This window comes from Metopolophium dirhodum, chromosome 1 (assembly GCF_019925205.1).
Source record: "Metopolophium dirhodum isolate CAU chromosome 1, ASM1992520v1, whole genome shotgun sequence".
Classification (NCBI taxonomy): Eukaryota; Metazoa; Arthropoda; class Insecta; order Hemiptera; family Aphididae; genus Metopolophium; species Metopolophium dirhodum.
In genome coordinates, this window is record NC_083560.1 from 101,173,066 (window position 1) to 101,197,431 (window position 24,366).

At 28.9% G+C, this 24,366-nt stretch overlaps 2 protein-coding genes across 2 annotated transcripts; both read left to right on the plus strand.

Annotated features, from left to right (window-relative positions):
- Nucleotides 1–27: 27 nt before the first annotated feature.
- On the plus strand, nt 28–5,385 carry LOC132934203 (small glutamine-rich tetratricopeptide repeat-containing protein alpha-like). Its single transcript, XM_061000478.1, has 7 exons — nt 28–291; nt 1,453–1,665; nt 2,133–2,251; nt 2,812–2,961; nt 3,619–3,879; nt 3,969–4,034; nt 4,500–5,385. Exons 2-7 carry the CDS (start codon nt 1,453–1,455, stop codon nt 4,636–4,638), a joined length of 948 nt encoding a protein of 315 aa, XP_060856461.1. The 5' UTR covers nt 28–291; the 3' UTR covers nt 4,639–5,385.
- LOC132934202 (sodium channel protein Nach-like) lies at nt 5,376–24,103 on the plus strand. The gene is made up of 10 exons (XM_061000477.1): nt 5,376–5,512; nt 5,600–5,803; nt 11,283–11,442; nt 14,506–14,648; nt 15,166–15,322; nt 17,572–17,866; nt 20,892–20,945; nt 21,530–21,665; nt 23,205–23,326; nt 23,892–24,103. Exons 1-10 carry the CDS (start codon nt 5,418–5,420, stop codon nt 24,053–24,055), a joined length of 1,530 nt encoding a protein of 509 aa, XP_060856460.1. The 5' UTR covers nt 5,376–5,417; the 3' UTR covers nt 24,056–24,103.
- The last annotated feature ends 263 nt before the right edge of the window (nt 24,104–24,366 follow it).

Consider the following 24,366-nt stretch of genomic DNA (forward strand, 5'->3'; position numbering starts at 1 on the left):
TATTATTATTATTATTCCGTCCAATCAAATACGTCATTGAACATACCAAAAACCTAACTCGTTATCATAGCAAAAGCATTGAACTATACATTTTACTTATTCCGAACCTGTAAGTCATGGTGCTTAGCCATTTTTGTTATTGTTGAAATGTTACATGACAATAAACCGTAATAGTAATAATAATACAATTCCGATATAATATTTACAACAACGTGCGACATTTGAACGGTTAAACAACATCATTGTTGTATTACTTCAGTAAAAAAGATTTCGAGTAATCCATCGTTTAAGGTATGTTGAATTGAATTTTAAATGTGGTTTAGGTATATGCCGTGTGAATGACGCCCATTATGTTAATGTAAAGGTTGCTGTTGTTGTCGACGTCGTAACGTCAGTAATTTTGCGATACAATTTTGGCTATTCTGGTATAATTTTTCTTATTTTTAAACCGTGTTTTCAATACAGCAATCCGAAATTATTAGTAGTATTTGGGCGTAAGGTAGTCACGAAGATATTAGCGTTTGAAATTTGAGGATTTTTAGTTTTAGTTATAACTCATAGACATATTATTACGATGATTTTAAATCCTCCAGATCTTCACAGATTTCTTCACATGATGGTTGATGTACATCAGAGAGAGAAAATATTCTAGATTTTCATGGGTAATAAGGAACATTACTTTTTATATAAACAAGTGACTTCTCAGGTGTTAGGTTGGTAGACTTTGGGGTTAAGCCATGTGAAACAGTTCAGCTTCCATGTAACGAAGCCACATGAAAAAAATAAAAAAGGCTGGTAGACTTTCTGACTAATGCGCAATACTGATGTTAGTTAAAACGCTTATGGTTCTACAGATCACTGGTTAACAAACCTTATAAATTGTGTGCATGCAATTTATCGAAGTACTATAAATTATTAATGGCTTATATTAACTTAATTCACAGCATTTACGTCACAAGATAGATAACTAAATCCTGAAATGCATTCTTAGGTTAGAATATACTCCATTCAGTTTAAAATTAAACCACTCGGCTGACCAAAACACGTTTTTTCTGTGTATCCCCACCACAATCTACACACCGGTGAGAGTATGAACACCAAGCCTGACGACCGATGACTGTCGGCCATTCATAGAATGCATAGCCATCTGATGGGGGGTCTGGCTAGTGTTTGGGGACTCAGTGAAAGCGGTTCAATCTTAACTTGAACAGAGTATATAATATATATAGTGTGATATATAATAATATAAAAATGACAAAATATATTCGTTAATCTAAGTTCTAACATACAATAAATATTTACTATGTCATGGATACTCGATCATTAAATTAAAAAATTCAAGCATATGGTATAAATAGTTACTAAATGTAATTTACGTCATGTATAAATATAACACCTAGGGATCTATTTTATTATTATTTATTTGTATAATTAATGTTAATTTTTACCTAGATGGAAGACAAAAAAAAATTGGCTCTACTTATTGTAAACCATTTGAAAACCCAACTAAGTAATGGAAGCTTCAATGATGAATCATTGGAAAGTATGGAAGTAGCAGTTCAGTGCATTGAGTCAGCATATAATTTAAATCCAACAGAATCTGATGATGTTGACATTAAGTTGGAAAGTATTGTGAAAGAATATTATCAAGTTAGAGAACCAGTGGTAAATAATTTACTATTTATTTTATAAGTGAGATAAAATCAACAGAGATGATTAATTGAAACATTTCCTTGCATTCAATTGATCACCACTATATTATTTATGTAATATAATGTATAACTGGTGTACTCTTGGTAATTCAAACCTTGATAACTTGAAACTCTCAAAATCTCGAACAAATTAAATTCCCCTTCAAATAACAATAAACATTAAGATTTTGATAACTCGAAATGTTAAGTAAGTAAAATTTTTATTTTCCTTGTCAGCTTATAATTACCGAGAGTACACTGTATTTATTTAGTTGATTATCATCCTAATTGTAATACCGTTTATTAAATATACATGTATATTTAATCAATGGTATTACCTAATTGGAATATTTTTCATATTTTTATCAACTTTAATTTGTATAAAGTATTTATATTTAATTTTTCGTGTATGTTAATTAAAACAATGATATTTTACTTTAGATGAACGAAAAGTCAGATATAAGTCAATTTAATAAAGAACAAGCTGAACACCATAAGAAATTTGGGAATGATTATATGAAAACGCAAAATAATGACAAGGCTATTGAATCTTACACTATGTATGTTAAAATAAAAACATGGATCTATTAAACTCTGTGTTTATTACTTTAAAATGGGTAGTTTTTTACAATAAAAAGTATATTGCAAATTAAAAATGTTAATATTTATAAAAAATAACATTATTATTTTTATTTTTAATGATCTTATAGACATTCTTAAAAATTATCTAATATATTACTATATCAATATTATTTTATTTTAGTACATAATTAATTTACAAACATCAAGTCAATAACAAATAAATTATAATTTAAATATTCTCATTACTGACAAATTCAAAAAATTATACTAAATTAACGTATTATGTTTATTGTTAAATTCCAATTTTCAAAACTAGTAGTTTCATACCAAATTTACATACATATTTCAAAATAATGTCTTCTTAATACTTTAAATATAAAAATAATAATTCAAGATTGTTTGCTGTTCTGCAAATAAAAGTATACTATTTAAAATGTCAATTGTTATATATAATGCATAGTAAAACTTATATTTACCTATAAAATGTTTAGCACTTATTTCTAATTAATTGTTTTGTCAATATTAATTTAAATTTCAGAGCGATCAAATTAAATCCACTCAATCCAATTTATTATTGCAACAGAGCTGCTGCCTTTAATGCTATCGGCAAGTACACCAGTGCTATTACGGATTGCCAGAAGGCGATTGAACTTGACTCAACATATTGCAAGGCATATTGTCGTTTGGGGTGATTATAATTCTAGTTAATAATAATTAAGATTATAAATAGCATTCAATAGAAATTAATAATTTTGGCAAAATGTTAGAAACCACATCAAATTGTATTTTATTATAATGTTTTACATGTAATATTATTAACAGAACTTAAAAAAAATAACATAACATGTGCATACATATACACTAAAATATCTTAAATATGCAGTTTTTTTTTTAAAAAAACATATATTTATATATATTAATAAACTTAAAAATGAATAATTATTTTTTAACTAATTAGTTGCAAATTTAGGTATAATTTTTATTATTGGCTTATAGATCTTGAAACATTTTTTGATTATTCAGTCCAAAATATAAAAAATGTAAATGTATTAAATACAGCAAGTGATTACAACGATAATAACAATGTATGTATTGTATGTCATATACACGGTTCTTGGTAAAAATAAATCATTTTTACCGGTATATTCTTTATTTATATTTATTTAAATTTGTGGTAGGGATATATTTTGTCATAATATTTTTGATTAATATGTTTTATTGTATTATTTAGTACTCACTTATTAAATGTGATGATCGCTCATTCCCCCATCATATTATATAATATTAAAATTTTTATAAATCATTTTTTTATTGTTAAAAAGTTTATCTTTATCTATTTTAATAGGTTAGCTTTTTCTTACCTGAGAGATTATCAGAAAGCAGTATCGTGTTACAAGAAAGCATGTGAATTAGATCCTGAGAACCAGGGTTATCAACGGAACTATCAGCTTACTTTGAATAACTTGCATACTAATCCCGGACCACCACCATCACCACCACCACCACCACCACCATCACAATCGCCGAATGACCCTATCACAGCAACTCCAAATTTAATGGAAACCGCTGCACGTATTATGAATGATAATCCAGAAGTTACAACAGTGTATGCAATAATTTTTTACTAGATTTTATTTATTATTCGTTAAATGCCAATATTTAAGAATTAAAAAGTATTACTATATTTTTTTTTAGGTTAAACAACATTTTAGGAGATGTAACTAATTCTGGCAGTGATGGACTAGATAGACTGATGCAAGTGTACGTATATTTTTAGTTATTAGAAATAAATGTGTATGTTTATTCTTACGATGACAGTGTTCATCATGTGCTACAAAATATTTAGATTTAAATTTTATTTTAAATAACTTATTAATGTACAGAAGGGCGGACACAGTCGACCCGAGTTCAATTCCTTGGCTATGGGCGGCAGTTTTCTTCGGACAAGTCATGGTGTCCGGAGAACAAGTGCCGCCATCCCCCACCCGGGCATGGCAGATACCTACGGGTGCCCACTTGAAAATCTGCCAAAAACTACACACACGTGTTTACCAACAAACAAACAAACAGATAATGGCCATAGTTGCCGGGCTTAATGATCAATTAAAAAAAAAAAATAAAAATAATGTACAGAAGCTAGAAACAATACATTTAAATATTAAAAATAAACATGTATTTAATTTTTTAAAATGCATATATATTTATAATTATTATTTTGTTTTTTAGTGGACAAACTATAGTTACTCGTCTGCAAACAGCCAATCCCAATCTGTTAGATGGATTACGGATGCAATTTCAGAATGCTCAAAACGAAGGACAACCGCCACCGCACAATGGATATCATGATGATGAACCTCAATCTTAATCTAACAAAATATAAGCTTTAATAACTTAAATATTTTCCTATTCACAAACATTGATACATATAAAATTATTAATTACCTTTTAAAAATTAAATTAATTTAATCGGTGTTGTTAATAATATTTAGTCAGTTAGAAGTTGTCAAGTATATATGCGGTTGGTGAACCAGGAGGCAACATTTGTTGTCTATATATTGAAAAACAAAGTAACCCATTCTTGTACTACCACATTTTTTTTAATCTCAAAACCTTTTAATTAATTTGATATTTACCTTTCATTTTTATTTTACAATAGGTCATACTATATATTTAATTTATCCATGCACTTTTGGTGTGTGATCATTTCCTAAAAATACCAATGAAGTTGGAGTCACCAACCATACATATGTTTGGCAACAACAATAGTTCTTTGAATTACAGTATAAACTATAAATTTTATAATATTGGCCATGGTTTTCATTGCAAATGAAATCTAAGTATAATTAAAATTATGTTTGCATACTCTTTTGTATACATATTACAATATATAATCGTTATATTTTTTTTTTAATAGTGCCCATTTCTTTGAATTATAAACAGTTTTCATTCGTTATTGAATGAAGTCATCTCCCCGCACCCCTTCCATAAATATTTAATTATTGATATTCCACTTTTATACTTTGTTTGAACCCCAGTAACATTTAACATTTGTCCAGTGTCTAATGTTTGTAATACATTTTTTAAATTCAAATAAAATAATGTATACTTAATATTATGTAACAATATTATAATATTTTATTTATCATGTCTCTAAAATGCATTTGGGTTGACTACTGTGAAAATGGTTCAATACATGGGTTGAGGCACGTTATTCAGAAAGACGAGAAACCATGGAAGAGGTATTTAGTTATTAATACTGATGTGACTGATTTATTATTCAACTTATATTTTTGAGAGTTTAAAATAATTTAAAATTATACATACAGATTTATGTGGATACTGTTGTTGGTTGTCGCCAGCATAGCTATAGTGGTTTTGGTTTCGGCATCTTGGGAGAAGTATTCTTACTCTTCAATGGAAGTTGCTGTTGATGACCCTCGTTATCCACTCACCAAGATTGATTTCCCTGCAGTTACTATTTGTCCAATCAGCAAAATCATATATTCAAAGGCTCTCAAATTAGTGCTTAAGTATATACAACTAATTAAGTTTGATTGTTCTGGAAATATATAAAATAGAAATTATGTTTACCAAATAAAGCTAGATAATTATAGTTGATTTTGGCTGATAAATTAAAACTGTAGATCAGAATTGTAGAAAAACTATACAACAAAAACCATTTTAATGAGTTAGAATTGGAGTAAAGAACCTAGTGTACCTATGGGTTTAGAAAAAAGGAGTCTATATTATAGTTGCAAGCCTGGATTAAGACAATTTGAGGCCCAAAGGCCAAAGTTTTAAATGAGACCTCTGTACGAAAAAAAATATTTATATATTATTTAATATTAGGTACCTGTTATAATAAATATATATAGGTATTAGGTACATAGCAATAAATAATGAATAATGTACCACTTTATTTATAAATGATAATTAACAAGCTTTTTTCCTCGCTAAATAATCATTGATTTTTTTTAGGTGATTTATGAAGTGTTATAACCTATAACGAAAAAAGTAATGGACAAATTTGAGGCCTCTAAATAAATTCTATTTATTGAGGCCCGGGGTCCATGCCTCCCCCCTGGACCTCTCCTTAATCCGGGCTTGTATAGTTGTATCAAAAATATCTTTGAAAAAGGAAATATCAGGATATTTTTAAAAATAGATATTAATATTCTCAGAAATATCAAGATTTCATTATGTGCAAAGAAAAAAAACCATCGAATGATGTTGAAAAACAGCATATATTTGGTACCTATAAACTGAGCTCAACCCAAATTTTTTTTTTTTTGGATGATACTACCTACATTAGTAATTGCTAATCTCACGTAGATCTGTGTTGTGCCCATCTATTTTTCGAAATTTTAGTAATTAGAATAATTTCCTGTAAGCATCATAAATTATAACAAATTATGAGTTGAATATAAGGCAATTGACAGTTGTTTTATTATACATTTAAATTATTTTTGTATTATCATTTATCATATATAAATTATCATGAAAGAATATTTATATTATCTTAAAATTACAATTTTTTCCTCTTACAATCATTTGAATAATATTAAATTGATTTTTAACTTTTTATTTTAATTTCCATACTAGGTGATTTAACAAAATACATTCTTTATTTCATAAAATGTAAATAGTTTATGAAAATAACTTCAAAAATAATTTACAGTTGTTAATAAACAACGTTTATCCAAAAAAAATATAAATGTTTTATCAAATTATTTTTTAATATTTAATTTTTTTTTAAATGAAAACATGTATTTTCAATTCCTTATTTCAAAGCAGATGATTTATCTGTGTATTTCGATACATAAAAATCATATTTTAGGCATGTCGCTTATGAGTAATAAGTATTAAATGTTTAGATGAGTAGTTTGGAACATTGATGCCCCTTAAAATGTCGGTCCACTTCTCCGTTCATCTAAATTTAAAATACTTAAACTAATAATCTACTTGTTCAAAATTTGATATTTATAAATCAAAAAATCTTAAAAGCATAGTATAGATAAAAAATATAATGCTTAAAATTATGACTTACAATATTATGTGAAATAAATATTCTCAAAATCGTTAGTGTTTTCTAAAATAATGAGATTCTTACATTAAATTAATCACCCCGTACATGCCATTTGTATGCTTCTGAATTACCATGGATACCAATATCATACTTATCTATACAATATCTATACATTATAATAATATGTTTTTATATTTTATATCTACTTAAATAAACATTAGTACATCACCACTGTCAATAACTCAATGTTATAAAAGAATTTTGTAACAGGATAATTTTTTGACAACACTTTAATATAGGCTTGTTAGTTATAATTTATTATTATGTAAACATAAATATGTAGGTATACCTGGTACCTACCTACCAAATTAAATATTATTATTATTATTATTATTATTATGTATTAGTATTAGGTACCTACATTTATAAAATATTATATTAAACGTTAATAGTTGTAGGCGTATTGTATTATTGAAATACATAAATAATAATATGCATAGGCACAATTTCAGTTTTTAACTTGGAGAGGCATAACATATTTAAATGAAACAGACCCCTGGGAGGCTCTGCCTCCCACACCCTCTATTCAAATACCACAATCATATTTTTCTCACTCATTTTCCTACATTTAATATATTATAATACATCTATTAATTAAACTAAAAATATTTGTATTAAAAAAAATAACAACATTTAGGTAGGTATTTATATGTTACATATTCTAACATAATCATGTTGGTGCACGGGCTCGTTTCTATGTTAAAATGAAGGATTTAATACTTTAATTTAAATACAAATTATGGAGGGGCTATGCTAATTTTATACATTTTTGACTACAAAATAATTTTTAAATTTAAATTTAATATTTTTACTACTGACAAAAGCAAATACGGACAATATATTATATACAGATATAGTCAGATATTGTAGGACTCTTTGTACGACCACCTAGAAAAAATTAAGACCGCGGACAGTTTGTACTATTTTAGGTAGTAACAACAGTCAATATAGCGGACAGTTTATATAATTTCAGATAGAAATAAAATGTATATGTGGCTGAAAGTTTTGAGCAAATTTATTTTATCTCATCTTGTAATGGTATATTGTCTTGGAAATTGCCTTCCCGCACGAGCCACACATACTATTTTCTGTCACGCCGAGACATCACGATTTAAGATATTATACAGGTTGCGTATCGAACTCCCATAATTTGACCGGTGAACTAACTATCTGAAACAGCTGTTTCCAGTACTACTAGCGCACCCTGAGGACAAATTTAAAGATTCAATAATACTATATACTATAGGTATTATTGGTATCAAAAACAGATAACCGTGGTAAGTGGTTTATGTCGTTATGATATTATATATATATTTAATATATTTAAACCACAATAACGAGCGCTAGTGATTCTGGGCCCTCAGCTGTTTCAGATAGTTGGTTCACCAGTCATCGTAAAGTACTATTCGTTATAGGCCGATGTTTAACCTGTATATCTTAAATCGTGCTCTACATTCATCGATAACGGAAAAGGTAATGCAGAGATCTATGCAACAACTAGACTATAATAATTATACGACAACAATTACAATATATTTCATGAAAGAAACCATTTGGTTTTATTTATTTTAAGCGTCACGCATGGAGGTTATAATATGATTATGAAATGTAACCAAAAAGTTTATAATTTGTAAGGAACCGACAACCATGGTATAGATTTCAGTGACTGTTTGCGCAGGGTATACGCGCTTCGCTCGTGAAATGCGTACGCAGCACTTTTGGGGGTTTCCACTTAACCGACCGGCACTTTTGGGGATTTCCACTTTACCTTCCGCTGGACGGAAAAAGGACGTTTTCCAACGCTTCAACCGCTATCGAAAACCAAACTTTCGGTGCAGGCGTGATAAAATAGTATATTGTGTGGCAAGGGCGGGAAGTGAGCTATTTCAGTCATGTCATGTTTTTATTCTGTCTTTTTTTCCTCTTTTACATTAATTATTGTCATAATAATTAACATCTAGATATTGGATTTTTCTCGGTAACTTAATGAAGTATTATATTCTATCAATCTTTTATATTTTGGTGTAATTCAAAACCTCATCACCGTAGAAATTTGACATTTTTATCAAATATTAAAATTACCATTTTTCATACATGGTAATATTTTTAAAAAACGTTGACTCTTTTCTTAGCTATTTATAGCCATAAGAAATTTTTTAAACGTTAAAATTCATAAAACTTTTGCTTTAGAGAGCTTAGATTTAACATAAGTTTTTCTACCTTTAACAAAAAAATGTTTACTTAAACCAAACATAAATTTTTTATGAGCTTTTGAAATCATAATTTTTACGGTATTTGATATTCAGTGGTAAATTATGGAATTCCAATTAATCAATTTATGATGTTGTGTTGTATTTCAAAAACGAATAACGAACTGTTCGCCAAATATTTATGTTAGCATTTTCCATATACCTGGTAACATTTTTAAACTATTTTGTCTCTTTTTGAGCTATTTATAGCCATTATCATTTTTCAAATTGTGTAGTATTTCTTTTCATGGCTAACATAAGAAATTTTAATTGACGGTCCCCTAACAGTTTTTCTTCCTTTACCAAAAAGAAAAAGTTCTCCGAAATGTCACGCTATTTATAGTCATGAGATATTTTCGATTTTTTTTTTTTTTTTTAATTGATCTTGAGCCCGGCAGCTGAGGCCATTAGCTATTTTTAGTTTTACTGTAGGTTATTAAGTCGGTAGGGGGAGGAACACGTGTGTGTTGGGTTTGGAAGAATTTTTGATTGGGCACTTGTAGGTATCTGCCATGCCCGGGGGGGGGGATGGCGGCACTTGTTCTCCGGACACCGTGACTTGCACGGAGAATAATGCCGCCCGGTGGTTGAGAATCGAACTCGGACCGGCTGTGCCGAATCCGTCACGTTAGACCGTATTTTCGATTTTTATAATTGTTTTTTTTTGCTATTAAATGGAATTATTCATACAAGACGTATGCTATAGGCCAGGGGTCGGCAACCTGCGGCTCGCGATCCACATGTGGCTCTTTCGGTCTAAAGTTGTGGCTCTCCAGTTAGGAGATTAGTTTAATTGTTTTATTATCAAAAACAATATTTTGTTATATAAAAAAATATTGAATAAGTTTTGTGCTAAGAATATTTATATGTTTTTACATAAATAAATATTATTTTGTGTTTAAAGTCTTTTATTTTAAATCAAAAATCAAATATATACATATAACTATATAAGCAAAATAATTTTGACAGTATTTAATACTACAATATTGAAACCAAAAATGTAAGTGGTTCTTTAAAAACTGGGAAATTTTGTAAATTGTAACTTTTGTCTCTTTCCTCTCAAAAGGTTGCCAACCTCTGCTATAGGCTCCGAGAGAAAGTCTCCGCTAAGAATCTAAAATGTAGATCTATAAAATACTAGATTCAAATATACAATTTGTTATTAAATATACCTATGCATAAATTATAATAATATTATAATATTATAACTGCAGTTAGGTGTAATATTAAGTTATACCTATGGGTACCTAAAGATCCTATAAATAAAATAAAAAATTAATAAGCTGTAAAAAATAAATGAATTACATGTGAAAACGACCATCTTGGTTAGGTATTACAATACAGAGGGGCCCTAGCCTTTAATTTAGTTTAAAACATTAATTGCGCAGCACATCATTTTGTCCGGACTTAATAGATAGGTAGGTATTAAGAATATTCTCCTACCTACATATATAAATAATTACAAAATAATAACATGGAGTACCCAATTATTTTCTGGTGTATTACGAAATAATTATTTAGGTGCCTACCAGATACCAATAAAGTGGGATCTTGATTAAAATTACCTACCCATGTGGTTTCTGTATTCGGTGATTTATTATTTTATTTTATCATATTAAGTAGGTATATTTTATAGTTACCTACCTATGACCTACGTATTTTCTTTGTTTTCAGTAAACATTCCAACGATTCTGACTTGAGAACTAAGTGGACGAATTCGTTAATAGCACTTGCAAGGATGCAATTCCCGCATAACACGAATCTATATTATATTATTCAGAATACACCTACGGTCAAAATACCCCTGGACGATATATCTGATCTCATGTTAAAAGTAAGTAACGCTGGGTTAATCACTTAAAAGTTAAAAGAATACATATTATCATATACGCTTCAGTGTTGTAAAGTAAATATTAAGAATGAAACTTGAAAAAAATACGCCGTGCAAAATAGGTAGGTACCAAAAATAAAAAAAAAAACCGTCGTAATAATACCAGAAACAAAAGAATGGGGTAAGCGGGCAACGCTCTGCTATAGGTACCTATGTAATGGATGTATTAAATTTGAATTCAATTATCATTGTATACAAAAAACGATTCTGAGCTAAGACCGCGGTCTGTCAGCTTTTAGTATAACAAAGTAAATATTATGATAATTATTGTGATTAAAGTAGTTTATCTTACTATTATAAGCATTATAGTACTATACAGTAGGTTAAATTAATTTTTGCCAAACAACTTGCATTTGAAAATGTCATTATGTGTATACAATATTATAATATAATTTAAAAGTTTCAAGTACCCACGAATAATTTTTTTAAATTACAACAAAATAACTAAAATTGGTTTTCATTTTGCAGGTTTTAATATTATGTAATAATTATTCGTTCAAATTTGAAAAAAAAAACTGTGTTTATATACTTTTTAGATTTTGGTTACATGTATGAACTATTTATGAGAATTCTTATTTTTAATTTTGAATTAACATCCATAAAAATTGAACATTTTATAAGTTTTTAACTAGAAAATAATTTGAACATTTTTCGAAATTTTGTTTAATTTTGTCAAAATTTTTACTTTATATATATTTATAAAAAAAAAACTAGTTTTCGCAGAAGAAAATTATTGTATTGAGCACATCATAATGTAACGCACTGTGACTAAATTAATGTAATAACTCAAAAATTGACGATTTTGTGTTACACATGTTTTCTTATGGTAAAAATATAGAGCTAAAATCTTTCAATAGGTACCCGTTTCTTATTTAGTGTTATTATAGTATTATTAGAGATGAGAATTTTACGTAAATGTACTTACATTTTTTAATACTGTACAATATTTTTATTTAGTAAATTTAATATACGAACTCAATAACATTTTTATAACTAAGCTAACCATTTAACCAATGTACCACTCGTCCACTCTTTATTACTAAAAGTATTATAATATTTTAAGTAAGCATTGGCGCACAAACGGGGTGCCAGGGAGTGCTTAGCACCTCCAACTTTTATTAGTTATATTGGACTAAAAATATTGTTTAAAATAAATCTGAGATGATGGTGTTAAAATTTGTCTTAGTACTAATTATTTGCTGGAAGATCTCATGTGCATGATATAAATATAAGCAGGTATACATATAACTAGTCATATTTATATATCATGCATTGTGGAGATATGAAAGTCATTACAACGTTGTTGTGCATATGAAAACAATTGAAATGAGTGGTCACTCAAATTTTAAAACGGTAAAAATATTTACTGGGTAAAAAAATTATCGGTAAAATTAACGTAAATTTACTTTACTGGTAAAATTTACCAAGCTCCCATCTCTAAGTATTATATTATTGTCTATTATACCTATAGTTATATCCAGTGTTGGGAAAAAATAACCAAAAAATCATCTGGATAAGATAAAATATAACATATTTTTTTTTAATTTAACCACAGATAACCATTACATTTATCTAGATGAGATAATTAAAGAAATAATTTTATCTAGATAATTTATCTAAATAAAATTATCTAGATGATTCCCAACACTGGTTATACCGTACAGGTAACAGTGGTGGTTGAGTATTATAATTACATTTTTCATGCACGAGAAGAATAAATTAAAACATACATCAGGTCGACTATGACTCAAAATAAATTCAGTGATCCGGGCATAATTATTAATATATAGGTAATAAATGAGTAGGTACATATTATTATTTACATTTTTGAAGTGAATACTTCATAGGCCACAGTGGACCTTCTTACGCTGTGTCAAATGCTCGCGTTGACAACTGTTGCCGACGTAAATGTTTGGACATATTTTTTTATACTTATAATATTGACTGTTAACTGCCATGCTCATAGATAATAATATATATATCATATATGGATAGGAGTAAATGGGACATACCAATTACCATGTATTTAAGTGTAATCGAAGAGCATACTAGACACTAGTTACCGAGTGGTTACATATAAATTATAATTATATAATTAAAGTGTGGTATCACTACGAACTTTGATAAGTGAAACTACAATACAAACATTGAGGAAATCCTATAATAGAAAACGTTTTGCTGGACGAAACGTCAACGTTTATGAAATTCGTAAGCGCTTGGTGCAGTATGTAAATTAACCGAGGACCGTGGTATATATATTTTGAGACATAATAGGTAGCAGTTCTAATTTTAAATAAAATCAATTTAGGTAGGTACTTTTGATTAATAAACTTAAGTCAAAATAATAGAAAAGTAAGTAAAGTTAAGTATTGATTATAATAAATAACTATAGAGAGCCCGTGAGACTCAACCACGGTATAGGTATTGAACGCTGGTGATTGGAGCTGATCAAACAAAACGCTGGATTATGGCGTTTGCAAACGTTTACTTCTTTGTTTAGCAAACAGAAATAATAAGATCCAAATTTCTCTGAAATCAAATGTTTCTGCTATAGAATTTCCTCATTAGTATGTTACTTTAGTTTTCATTTTTAATAATAAATTAAAAACATTGACAAAATAATAGGTAATAACTAATAACATTGGTGAAAAAATCTGGGTGTGTCAGTACCTACACATGACCAAAGTAAATACCTACTTAAATGAATATTTAACTTTGATTGGGTTTATATAAAAGAAAAAAGTTACATATTTTGTTTTTAAATATCGTGTAGCGAGGAATACGTAAACGGAAGTAGAGGGTCGCACAGTGCTTCCCGTGCTCTGTATTACATAATATATTCTGTGGCTCTGGCAAGTACTGTACAGTAGAGCGTTACCCTCTGGCTCACCTTTCTTTTAATATTTTTTTACGAACTTTAGTTTTAAAGGAATAATATTAAAATAAAATGTTTTTATGTTTTGATGTGTGGATTCTAACACATTGCAAATAATTTATAATATATAGTTGGCACCATCCATAGAAGACATATTCATAAAATGCTTTTGGAGAGGCGTAACGTACAAATGCAGGGATATCCTGCGGTTTCAACGTACCGAAGAAGGGTTTTGTTATTCATTTAACAGCCAAACGGCCGAGAGAAGTACAAAGTAGGTATCACTAACTAACGTCCTAACTTATACAGACTAAAAGTTACAACTTAATGCAAGCCTATGGTAAACTATAGATAAATGTATATCTCTAATGTGCTATATCTCTTTTTACTAAATACTAAATGTCTAAATTGGATATTGCAAATCCCTATAATTGTACCTTGAGGCTTGTACCTACCATATAGTATGCTAAAGAAATACTATATCTATTATTTTATAATAAATAGGAATCTAAATATTATTCAACTCTGCAAAAGAGCATTGTCACATCAATTTATTATGCAAATTATATTAATATAATATAATTCAGTCTTTCGTAGAGGAGAGTAAAGTTGCCTATCCATGCCAAGTCAGGCCTATTAAATATGTAGACCATGTCAGATGTGTGGTTGCCTACCCAAATATTAATAGGTGCTAATCTTGGAACACTTAAATCACCAAGTAGTAAAAGTGTTCTAGGACATCAGTCCTTCGGTTCTACCTAACCTACAATAACATTATCGTTTTATTATAGTGACGTAAGCAATATTAACCCACCGTTTGTTGGACCAGATGGAATACTCATTCCACTTCGAAACAACGCGGCAGGCAAAGAGACCGGACTAAAATTAATCATGAGCAACATGAGCAGCGAATTTTTCCCAACCGACAATCGAAGGAGAGGCTTTAACGTAAGTAGGTACCTAGGTATATACTTACTGGCCGCGCAAGGCTCATCCCGTCTCTGACGAGTATACCTTTACGACACAAGATTATTAAGTTTATATTTGTTTCTTGTTGTTGTAATAAATAATTAAGACATTGGTTTAAACAATAAATCTCTCTTGACTTACTATAAAATATGAATGAAGGAGTTTGGCCTGATGATACCTAATGATACCTAATGATATCTAATACACTCATTTAACTACAATTTTTTTTTTAAATTGATTTTTAACGAGTATAACAAACGAGTAAAGAGCATCACTTATTAACTGCAGTAGTCAAATATTTCAAAATAAATAGTATAAAGCGCAGGGCTTGACACCGTAAATATTTTGTCCGATTTCGATTTCGGTTTCGGATATCGGTATTTATTTTTTCTGATTTCGTTTATGGTTTTGAATACTGGTTTTTATAATTTTCGATTTCGATTTCGATTACCGGTATTGATTTTTTTCGATTTTGTTTTCGGTTTCGGTTTTTAACGGTTTAAACCGATATTCAAAATCGGTATCCAATATCGGTTTCAAGTACTGCATTATTATTATATTATTATAATGACCAGGGTTTGAAACCGAAAATATATTTTCCAATATTGTTTTCGGTTTCGGTATCGATTTCGGGTTTTAACCGGTATTTAAAATCGGTATTGAATATCGGTTTCAAGCCCTGGTATAAAGAGAGTAAAATTATTTTGAAAATGATAATATCGTGAGTAGAAAATACTAATTTTAATATTAGGTAAATAATGCACTCAAGTCTCAACAATTATTCGTCATTTTTGAAGCAATGTATTATCGACCTTGTCAATAACTAGGTTTGCATAAATATTTCCATTTTTCCTTAGTTTTTTCTATTATAAAAAGTGTTTTTTGACACAAAACTATAAAAGGATACAAATAGCTAAATAAATGGTAAAACCAATACGTAATATTAATTTCTCCGCTTAGAATATATTAGGTAAGTACCTATATTACTAAAGAATAAATACAACTTAGGTATTTAAAAATGGTTATTGTTCATTGAATTATTTAATTACAATATACTCAGTATGCAAGTCAGTTTCAATCGAAAAACGTTTCAAACTAAACCTAAAATGTGATTAAATCGTGTTGTATTTGATTTAGTAAGGAAGTTATCTGATTTCTGCAGTGTCTATATTTTTCTTATAAATAGTCATATTCAATATATATATAAATATTTTTTTTTTATTAGGGTTAAGGCTTCGACTACTAGGTCATTAGCCTGTATTACTGTAGGGGAGGGTACTGTAGATTTGTTTTACACGTATTCAATATATGTAATGTTATAAAATCACCAACTTAAATATTATGTTCCTATGTAACAAACTATAACATTTTTACTGTTAATCCTATAGCTATACTCCACATTTACGCCAATAGATTATATTTGGTGCACACTTTACCACAATAATATCGGTACCTTTAGTGAGGTCGACTTTTAAACAGGACCAGATTAACAAATGTGCAAAAGAAGCTTTTGCTCCAAAGTGTCAAATTTATTGAGTGGCATCTTTTACATATTCAAAAAGTATTAATTATTATACATGAAATATATGTTGTTTTAATGGCTCCTTGATATGGCGGGTACCAAATATACATATTTCTCCAAAGTGGTTCTGATCCTTAATCCTGATCTGATTTAAAAATAACGTAGACAGAAGCAAGCCTGAGCAATTTAATGATAATTAAAATAAATAAAGTTCAGTTAAGTTTATAGAAAACATTTGAATAAGTTTAAAGTTAATAGTTATCCTAATTTTTCATTTTAACTAAGTTAAGTTAAAAGTTATAAGGAAAACTACAATTGACTTATTAACTCAACTTAAGTTATTTATTTTTATTTTTTAATACATAAATAGTCGGTAATATGGTTTAAAATAATAAAAATTAAATGTTTATGCAATATGGTCATATGGATCATTAATAATAACTGTATTATATTTAATATTTAATTATTTATAAGTTAATGTAACTTGAATTTGATAACGGTAACTCGTTATTTATTAAGTTTATATCAATAAAAATCAATCAAATTAAAAATTAAGTTAATGAAAATTAAATTCAAAAAAGTTTAGTTAAAAAGTTATATTGAACTTAACTTTTAACTTAACTTAAACTTTTTAACTCGTTTATGCCCAGGCTTTCACAGAAGTAGGCACATTATGGAGGGATGCAACAGTATTTTTTCTGAACAGGTGATGATACACTCTCCCGATGGCTTTCCGGACGTGGCGACTGCCTACAAGGTTCACGCGGTACGCGATCGCATCACGCGGATATCGGTGAGCGTGGCCCAGGTGGAGGCGGACGAATCGCTCAACCGTCTTGACATTCAGAACAGCCAGTGTTATTTGTACAGAGCAAAGGCGAAGAACCTCAGCTCACTGTTCTACAAGAGCAGCAACGAGGACACGTGTTTCATCAAGTGTAGGATGAGGGCCATCTACCAGGCGTGCAACTGTACACAGTACTTTTTCAAATTGTACAAAGGTGCGACGAGTCGTTACAATTCTTTAAGAGGACGTTATACCCGCATGTGTTGTCTCCGTTTTACAAGTGCGTAACATGGCAAATTTTACCCTCAGCAGAATACGTGTAGCTCCGTTAGTATAAAAATTAGAGTGAATTTACCTCTTATAAAATCTAAAGGTAAGATTATTATCTAGGCAACCTCATGGGCTTTTTAGTATATTTTAATTTGTAAATTGTAAATTTTTTATACATCTTAAAATACTCATAACTCGCGTTAAAATTAAAATATACTAAAAAGCCCACGAGGTTGCCTAGATAATAATCTTACCTTTAGATTTTATAAGAGGTCAATTCACTCTAATTTTTATACTAACGAAAAATTGAAGCTGAGCGAAAAATTTGTCATGTTACGCATTTGTAAGACGGAGACAACACATGCGGGTATAACGGCCTCTTAACGTATAAATCATAAAAATATATCTATACATATTACACATACTATGATAAAAAAAACTGTCTTAGGCAGGGAGTAAAAACAGTTTTGAAACCTGTTTTAAAAACCGGGTAGCCCGAAAAATATTGAAACCGTTTTCAGACACGAAACCCGAAAGAAACCCCAAAAAAATTGAAACTTTTTTAGACACGAAACTTATTCAACAAAATTTTGAAACCATAAGACATAACACTAAGACCAGTACTCACAAAAAAAACCGTTGTTTTTTTCACAATGTTGCTATTAATATTAAAAACAAAAAAGATTAACATTATGTAATCTCCGTCATTGTATACCTTCAAAAATTGTAATTTGCGCCACATTAAAATAACTAAAATTTTTTGTTACAGATACATATTGATTATTTTATTTTTAATCATTGATCAATCAAGTTAATTTTAATAGTTATATTTCTAAAAAATAACTAATACAAATCAGTTGTCATATTATAATAATTACAAACAATAGTATATTAGTATATGTTCGTAATTCAAAACTTTTTTCAGGCCCGTAACCCGAAAAAAATCGAAATCGTTTTCAGACAAGAAACTCAAAACTCGAAAAAAAATTGAAAACGTTTTCAGAAACTCGAAACCCGAAATTTCTTGACACGTTTTTACTCCATGGTCTTAGGTACTTAGTAGGTTTATATGACTAATGAGTTAAAATAAAAGTGTAACAGCCAGCCACGGTCCATGGGGTGGATTTAACGATTAAATCTATAGGTACAGGCTAGTTGAGTCCCAAAATACAGAACTATATTAAGTACAAAGACAATAAAAATTTTACTACCTAAGCATATTAACTAAAATATGTAACAATTTAATTATTTATTACTTTTTTCAAATCAATGATTTTCAACTAGAAAAATTATAGCACATTTAAGGGGGTGAAGTTTAAACAAATAGTCATAGTTATAGGTTATAGTTAGTACAAACTTGTTGATATTTTTTGCAATACCTATCTTACATTTTAATTTTCTAAATTTTCTGCATTTGAATAGTAAATTGTATTTTATTATTTATTAAATCTATGGGTGAAACATATTTTAATTGTTGACAACTAATGTTGAATAAAATTATTTAAAAATATTTACGCTGGTTCACCAGTCTAGTTAGCACCCCAATTTCAACATTTTGAATTAAAAACTTTCTTAGAAAATTAGTACTCAATTAGCAACAATATGTAGGTAACCACAAATTCAAAACTTGTAAATCAAGTTTTACTCCCGAAATTAATTTTTTTTTTTTGTTTTTTAAGACTATTTTATGGCAGAAAAACCTGAAAATTCAGGATGTTGTGATTATTTAATAGACAATTATAATATATTTATGTATCAAATGATAGTATTTTTCCTCCAAAAAGGTAGCAATTTTCTGATATAATAGGTACATACGACAAACGCGTGTGAAAGTATTCATTCAATTTTAATTCAAATTTTTAACACTAACATCCAAATATTTTTAAAATTACTGAAATTCTCAAACTTATTCAAGTAAATACGTATTTATATATTTGTATATTTATATTATTTTATTATTTTGCATTATCATTAGCTAAGTGTATATTTATTTAGGTATGAAATGTATTATGTGATTTTTTTTTTTAAGACATTATTGATTATAATCAGTTTGAGTAAATTTAATATATCTATGAAATATAGTTTAATAATAAATATAAACAACTAAAACTAATCCATAATATAGCATAAATATACAATTGCTGATATATGTACTTTCTTCTATCGTGTAGGAAGTTACATTCGTCCATTTTTTCAATCCCTATTCACAGGTAGCTTGCACAAGCTTGCACAAGCAAGAATTTTTTTTTTAGTTTATAATATATATAGTTGCCATAATTGAATATATATTATGTTACTAGCTATTATAATAGAATTATCTCACATATTATGGTATACTCCTCACACATTTTTTTACAAATATATTTATTATTTATACAAAAAAAAACACATTTTAGGCACGGGCAACGCTACCGGACAGGACAGCTGGTCAATTATAAAACAAACTCAATATTCCTTTATAGTTTAATTCGTGTAATAATTTGATATTACACTGATCAAGAAGGAGTTGTCTTAATCCCCCCAAACCTCCCTTGGATACGCCAATGATGTATACACACCCTTAAACATGGGAAAATCAATTTTCTCATGGTGGTGATCGTTTTTAGATACGATTCAAACAATTAGAAGTGTATTGTCCTTATATCTAGTCACTCCAAAATAAACAGCCAACATTAAATATAAACTAAAAACTTATTAAAATAAAATAAACACAAAATTATTACACACATGTCAATGTCCCGATTATAGATTACGACCGTCGTCTGTCATACACTCTCCTACGGACGCACCGGTAGAAGAGAGATACGATCTATATTTCACTTATTTTATCACAATAATCTAAAACATACCTAGTATAAAACGTATTGGGGATGGAAGGTTATACAAACAGAGAATTTTTAAAAATATTATTTAATAGTTAGATGTTATATAAATTAATTTTTAATATTTTTGTGGTTGTTGTTTTATAGGTCTTGGAACCCATTGTGGAATTGAACACATACCTTGTTTGATTGCGAACGATAGTAAGGGCATGTTTTTTTACGATATTACCAATTATTAAATAATATAACTATGTTGTAACCCAAATGATTAAAACATTAGTTCTAATGCGTTATGTCCATAATATACATAAATTATAATATTCAATTGTAATATGATACTAGAAAGGCATGTTAACAAGTCAAGCCACTTTTGCATATAAAAAATATATATATTAAATAATACATTGTTAATGTAAATACTTACTGAAAACTCGTAAATTAAAATATACATTTTATTTGTGCATTTAAAAATATAAAATAGTTATACTTAAATTTATTGCTTACCATTTTTAAATAATAATGTAGCATTCATTTTATAGCACTCGAGTTAAAAATAAAACATTGAATGTATTTGTCGATTATATTTTATATATTGTAATTTCCATAGAAAATATGTAGGTACCTACGGTCAAACACTGTAAATATACCTATACCGAAGTTCAATACAATAATCACAATCCTATTATCAAAACGTATACCTATTTGATATTAATTACTAAACAATTAATATCAATATAATATTATAATCTATATTGGCGCACTATAGTCTATTGTTCGTTATTTAGTACTTCAACGCAACCCCAAAATCCCAGAAGACGAACCAGGATTTCCCAAATGGAGTATACCATTTTCCATGAATTGCAGATGCAGACCGCCTTGTTCGTTTACTACGTATACGACCGAGCTTCGATATGAATTTCGGTAAGCTCATCAATGTGTCGATTTTTAATTATTATTGCAGAAACTCAAGAACCTCGGCCCATATCTTCCGGAAATTCCAGAAACTTTAAATCCCAAGAAAATAAAAAACATCCAGTGTTAATAGCGTTTTCAGATACTTATCAAATATTTCTGCAAGCAAACCTTGCTCAGTTAGAGTCCACACCTAATGCAGTTGAACTCATATAAGTCATACGAGTATATTTGAGACATCCCCAGAAATTACTTTAGCTCATTGCGTGTCAGCTGACATGAAGATGAATAAGGGAATAGCTTTGGAGTTCCGCCTCAAATATGGACAACTCTACGAATTCCGTTTCCAAAAACATTTAGCCACGGTCATTACTTCATTACAAGCAGACAACCGTCACATCATATATTTGTTGACCAAACAATCCTATTGAAAAATAGCGTCGTATGAAACCCTATTTCGAAGTCATCAGAATCACAATGTACTCTGCAGCGAACTTCAAGTTACCAAACTCGCTTGTCTCCAGCCAAAACACCTGTCTAGACAAACACGAGGTCTAATTAACGCTATCAGTACGTTAATAAAGTTATTTTTGGAGTTTGTTCTGACGAAAACGCCACATTTGTTTAAGCAAATATCAGGAACATTAAAGAATACAACAAAAAGCATTACATCTCTCACACAAGCAACCATGTGTAATCATTATAATTGTGTTATCAGTTGTATAAGACGTAAAAATCACGATAAATGATTTAGTATCTGATTCTCAGAAAACATAATCAAATATCGAAAAACTCTGTGAGCAAACCAAACGCATGTTTAACAATCGATATTTAGCCCCGAACGAATTTCTTAGGTACATAGGCTTCTTGCGTACTCTAAAAAAAAGGTATAGATATGCCTATGGAGTACTATTAGTTATACCTATTATATATCAATGTCCTATACTACATATTATATTATTTTATATCATAAAATAAATAATTTTTTATTATGAATATGAGCGACAATATTATAGTTTTATTGGGCCTAGAGTAAGCTTTAGGCCTAGTGGTGTGACGCGGTGGTTGGCCGCATTCACAAATGTGTGCTCCACTGCTGCGGTTAAGCAGGAAAGGTGACCACCTGAATTCAACACAACATATCCTTGCCCCATATAAACACGCTTTCCAACCATACCAACCATAAACCTTACACGTTACACAAATCCAATTGTCCATGTTACTGAGGTTAAAAACAAAACTATTGTTTTATAATAAGATTTTTCTAAAAATAATTATTTCACAAAATTTTTTTTATAAAAAAATATCATGGGGAAATCTTCCATGAGATTATCCACTTTTATAAGATCCTGAATTAATAAAATGAATAGTACAATTGAAAAAACACACTTGTGTTTTTTAAAATCTAAATTTAGATAGTCCTGTCTGTGATGGGAAATTTGAGTATTTACTTATACTATGTATTTTACTATGTGTATATAACACTAAATAAAACTTGTCCATATATAGACACAATCCAAACAATATACCTACATTCATTTTTTTTAGACAATTTATTAATGAAGAGCCATCGTCCTCGAGATACGATGTATTCCTAGAAGTCAATTACAGAGAGCTGTTTGCTACAAGCTATCGTCGATCCATGAGATATACCACTCAAGATTTGTTGGGTAGGTAATCCTAGTAGATAGACTATAATAATATACCTTAATATTATTTAATTTTTTTTGTGCTAAAAAATCACGTCTTAAATAGTTTCAAAACTATTTTATGAATTTCCCGTATACTTATAAAGAACTAGTTGAAAAAATCAAAAAATGTTTTCTTTATTATTACACGAGGTAATACATTTAATATTCATACCTATAATTATAATTTACCTATAGCATCAATTATAAACACTAGTAGGTATTTATAATCAATGATTTTACTCATTACTCAACCTCGTAAATCTCCTATATTTAAATGATCGAAATTGACAAGTCTGAGTAATTCTTCTGTAAATTATTCGATTCGTATAAAATTTGGAATACATAATATATATATATATATATAGGTGCAAAAATGGTCTGTAATAATTTTTGAATCCCGATAAATGTAAACATCTAGGTAGTACTTTATTAAATTAAATTCGGTGCCAAAAGTTTTGAACGTATTATGTTTGTAAGACCGATGTATTGTAATCGATGTTCCGAATAACATAATAATAATATTACACAATTTTATATCCAACAGTGTCTTTTGGTGGAGTGGCCAGTCTGTTTCTCGGTTGTAGTCTGGTCAGTATAGTGGAAATACTTTACGTCATCTACAAGTCATTCTTGGTGATTGTGCGAAATCAATACAACAACTACAAGTTAAACAACAATCCAGCTTGGTCAGATGCAACTGCGATATAAGCGATTTTATATAATAATTAAGACTTGCAATTATATGCACTAAAAAATCACATAATATATTCTTAAAAATAGGAGTGTATGCACCAACGATTTTCAAATATCCTCGTCAAAATCATGTTTTAAAACAAATGTATTATTTTGATTTTAAATTAGCATAAATTGTTTAATTCTCTAGTATAATATAGAGATATAGAGTGTTAAATAATATTTTTATTCATGCTGTCTAGTTTTCTGAATTACCAATTAGAGTCAAGTGGTTACCGCTTTGCTGTACATTAAGTGTCGTGTGGCCGTGTGGGTCACTGTAATGG

What these genes read in the sequence shown, in the direction of transcription:
- LOC132934203 (XM_061000478.1), top strand. Translation starts at nt 1,453, where the DNA reads ATGGAAGACAAAAAAAAATTGGCTCTACTTATTGTAAACCATTTGAAA. An exon ending in GCTATTGAATCTTACACTAT is followed by an intron (nt 2,252 to 2,811) that starts GTATGTTAAAAT and finishes TTTAAATTTCAG; the next exon opens with AGCGATCAAATTAAATCCAC. An exon ending in AAGGCATATTGTCGTTTGGG is followed by an intron (nt 2,962 to 3,618) that starts GTGATTATAATT and finishes CTATTTTAATAG; the next exon opens with GTTAGCTTTTTCTTACCTGA.
- LOC132934202 (XM_061000477.1), top strand. Translation starts at nt 5,418, where the DNA reads ATGTCTCTAAAATGCATTTGGGTTGACTACTGTGAAAATGGTTCAATA. An exon ending in TATCTGATCTCATGTTAAAA is followed by an intron (nt 11,443 to 14,505) that starts GTAAGTAACGCT and finishes TATAATATATAG; the next exon opens with TTGGCACCATCCATAGAAGA. An exon ending in ATCGAAGGAGAGGCTTTAAC is followed by an intron (nt 15,323 to 17,571) that starts GTAAGTAGGTAC and finishes TTTTCTGAACAG; the next exon opens with GTGATGATACACTCTCCCGA.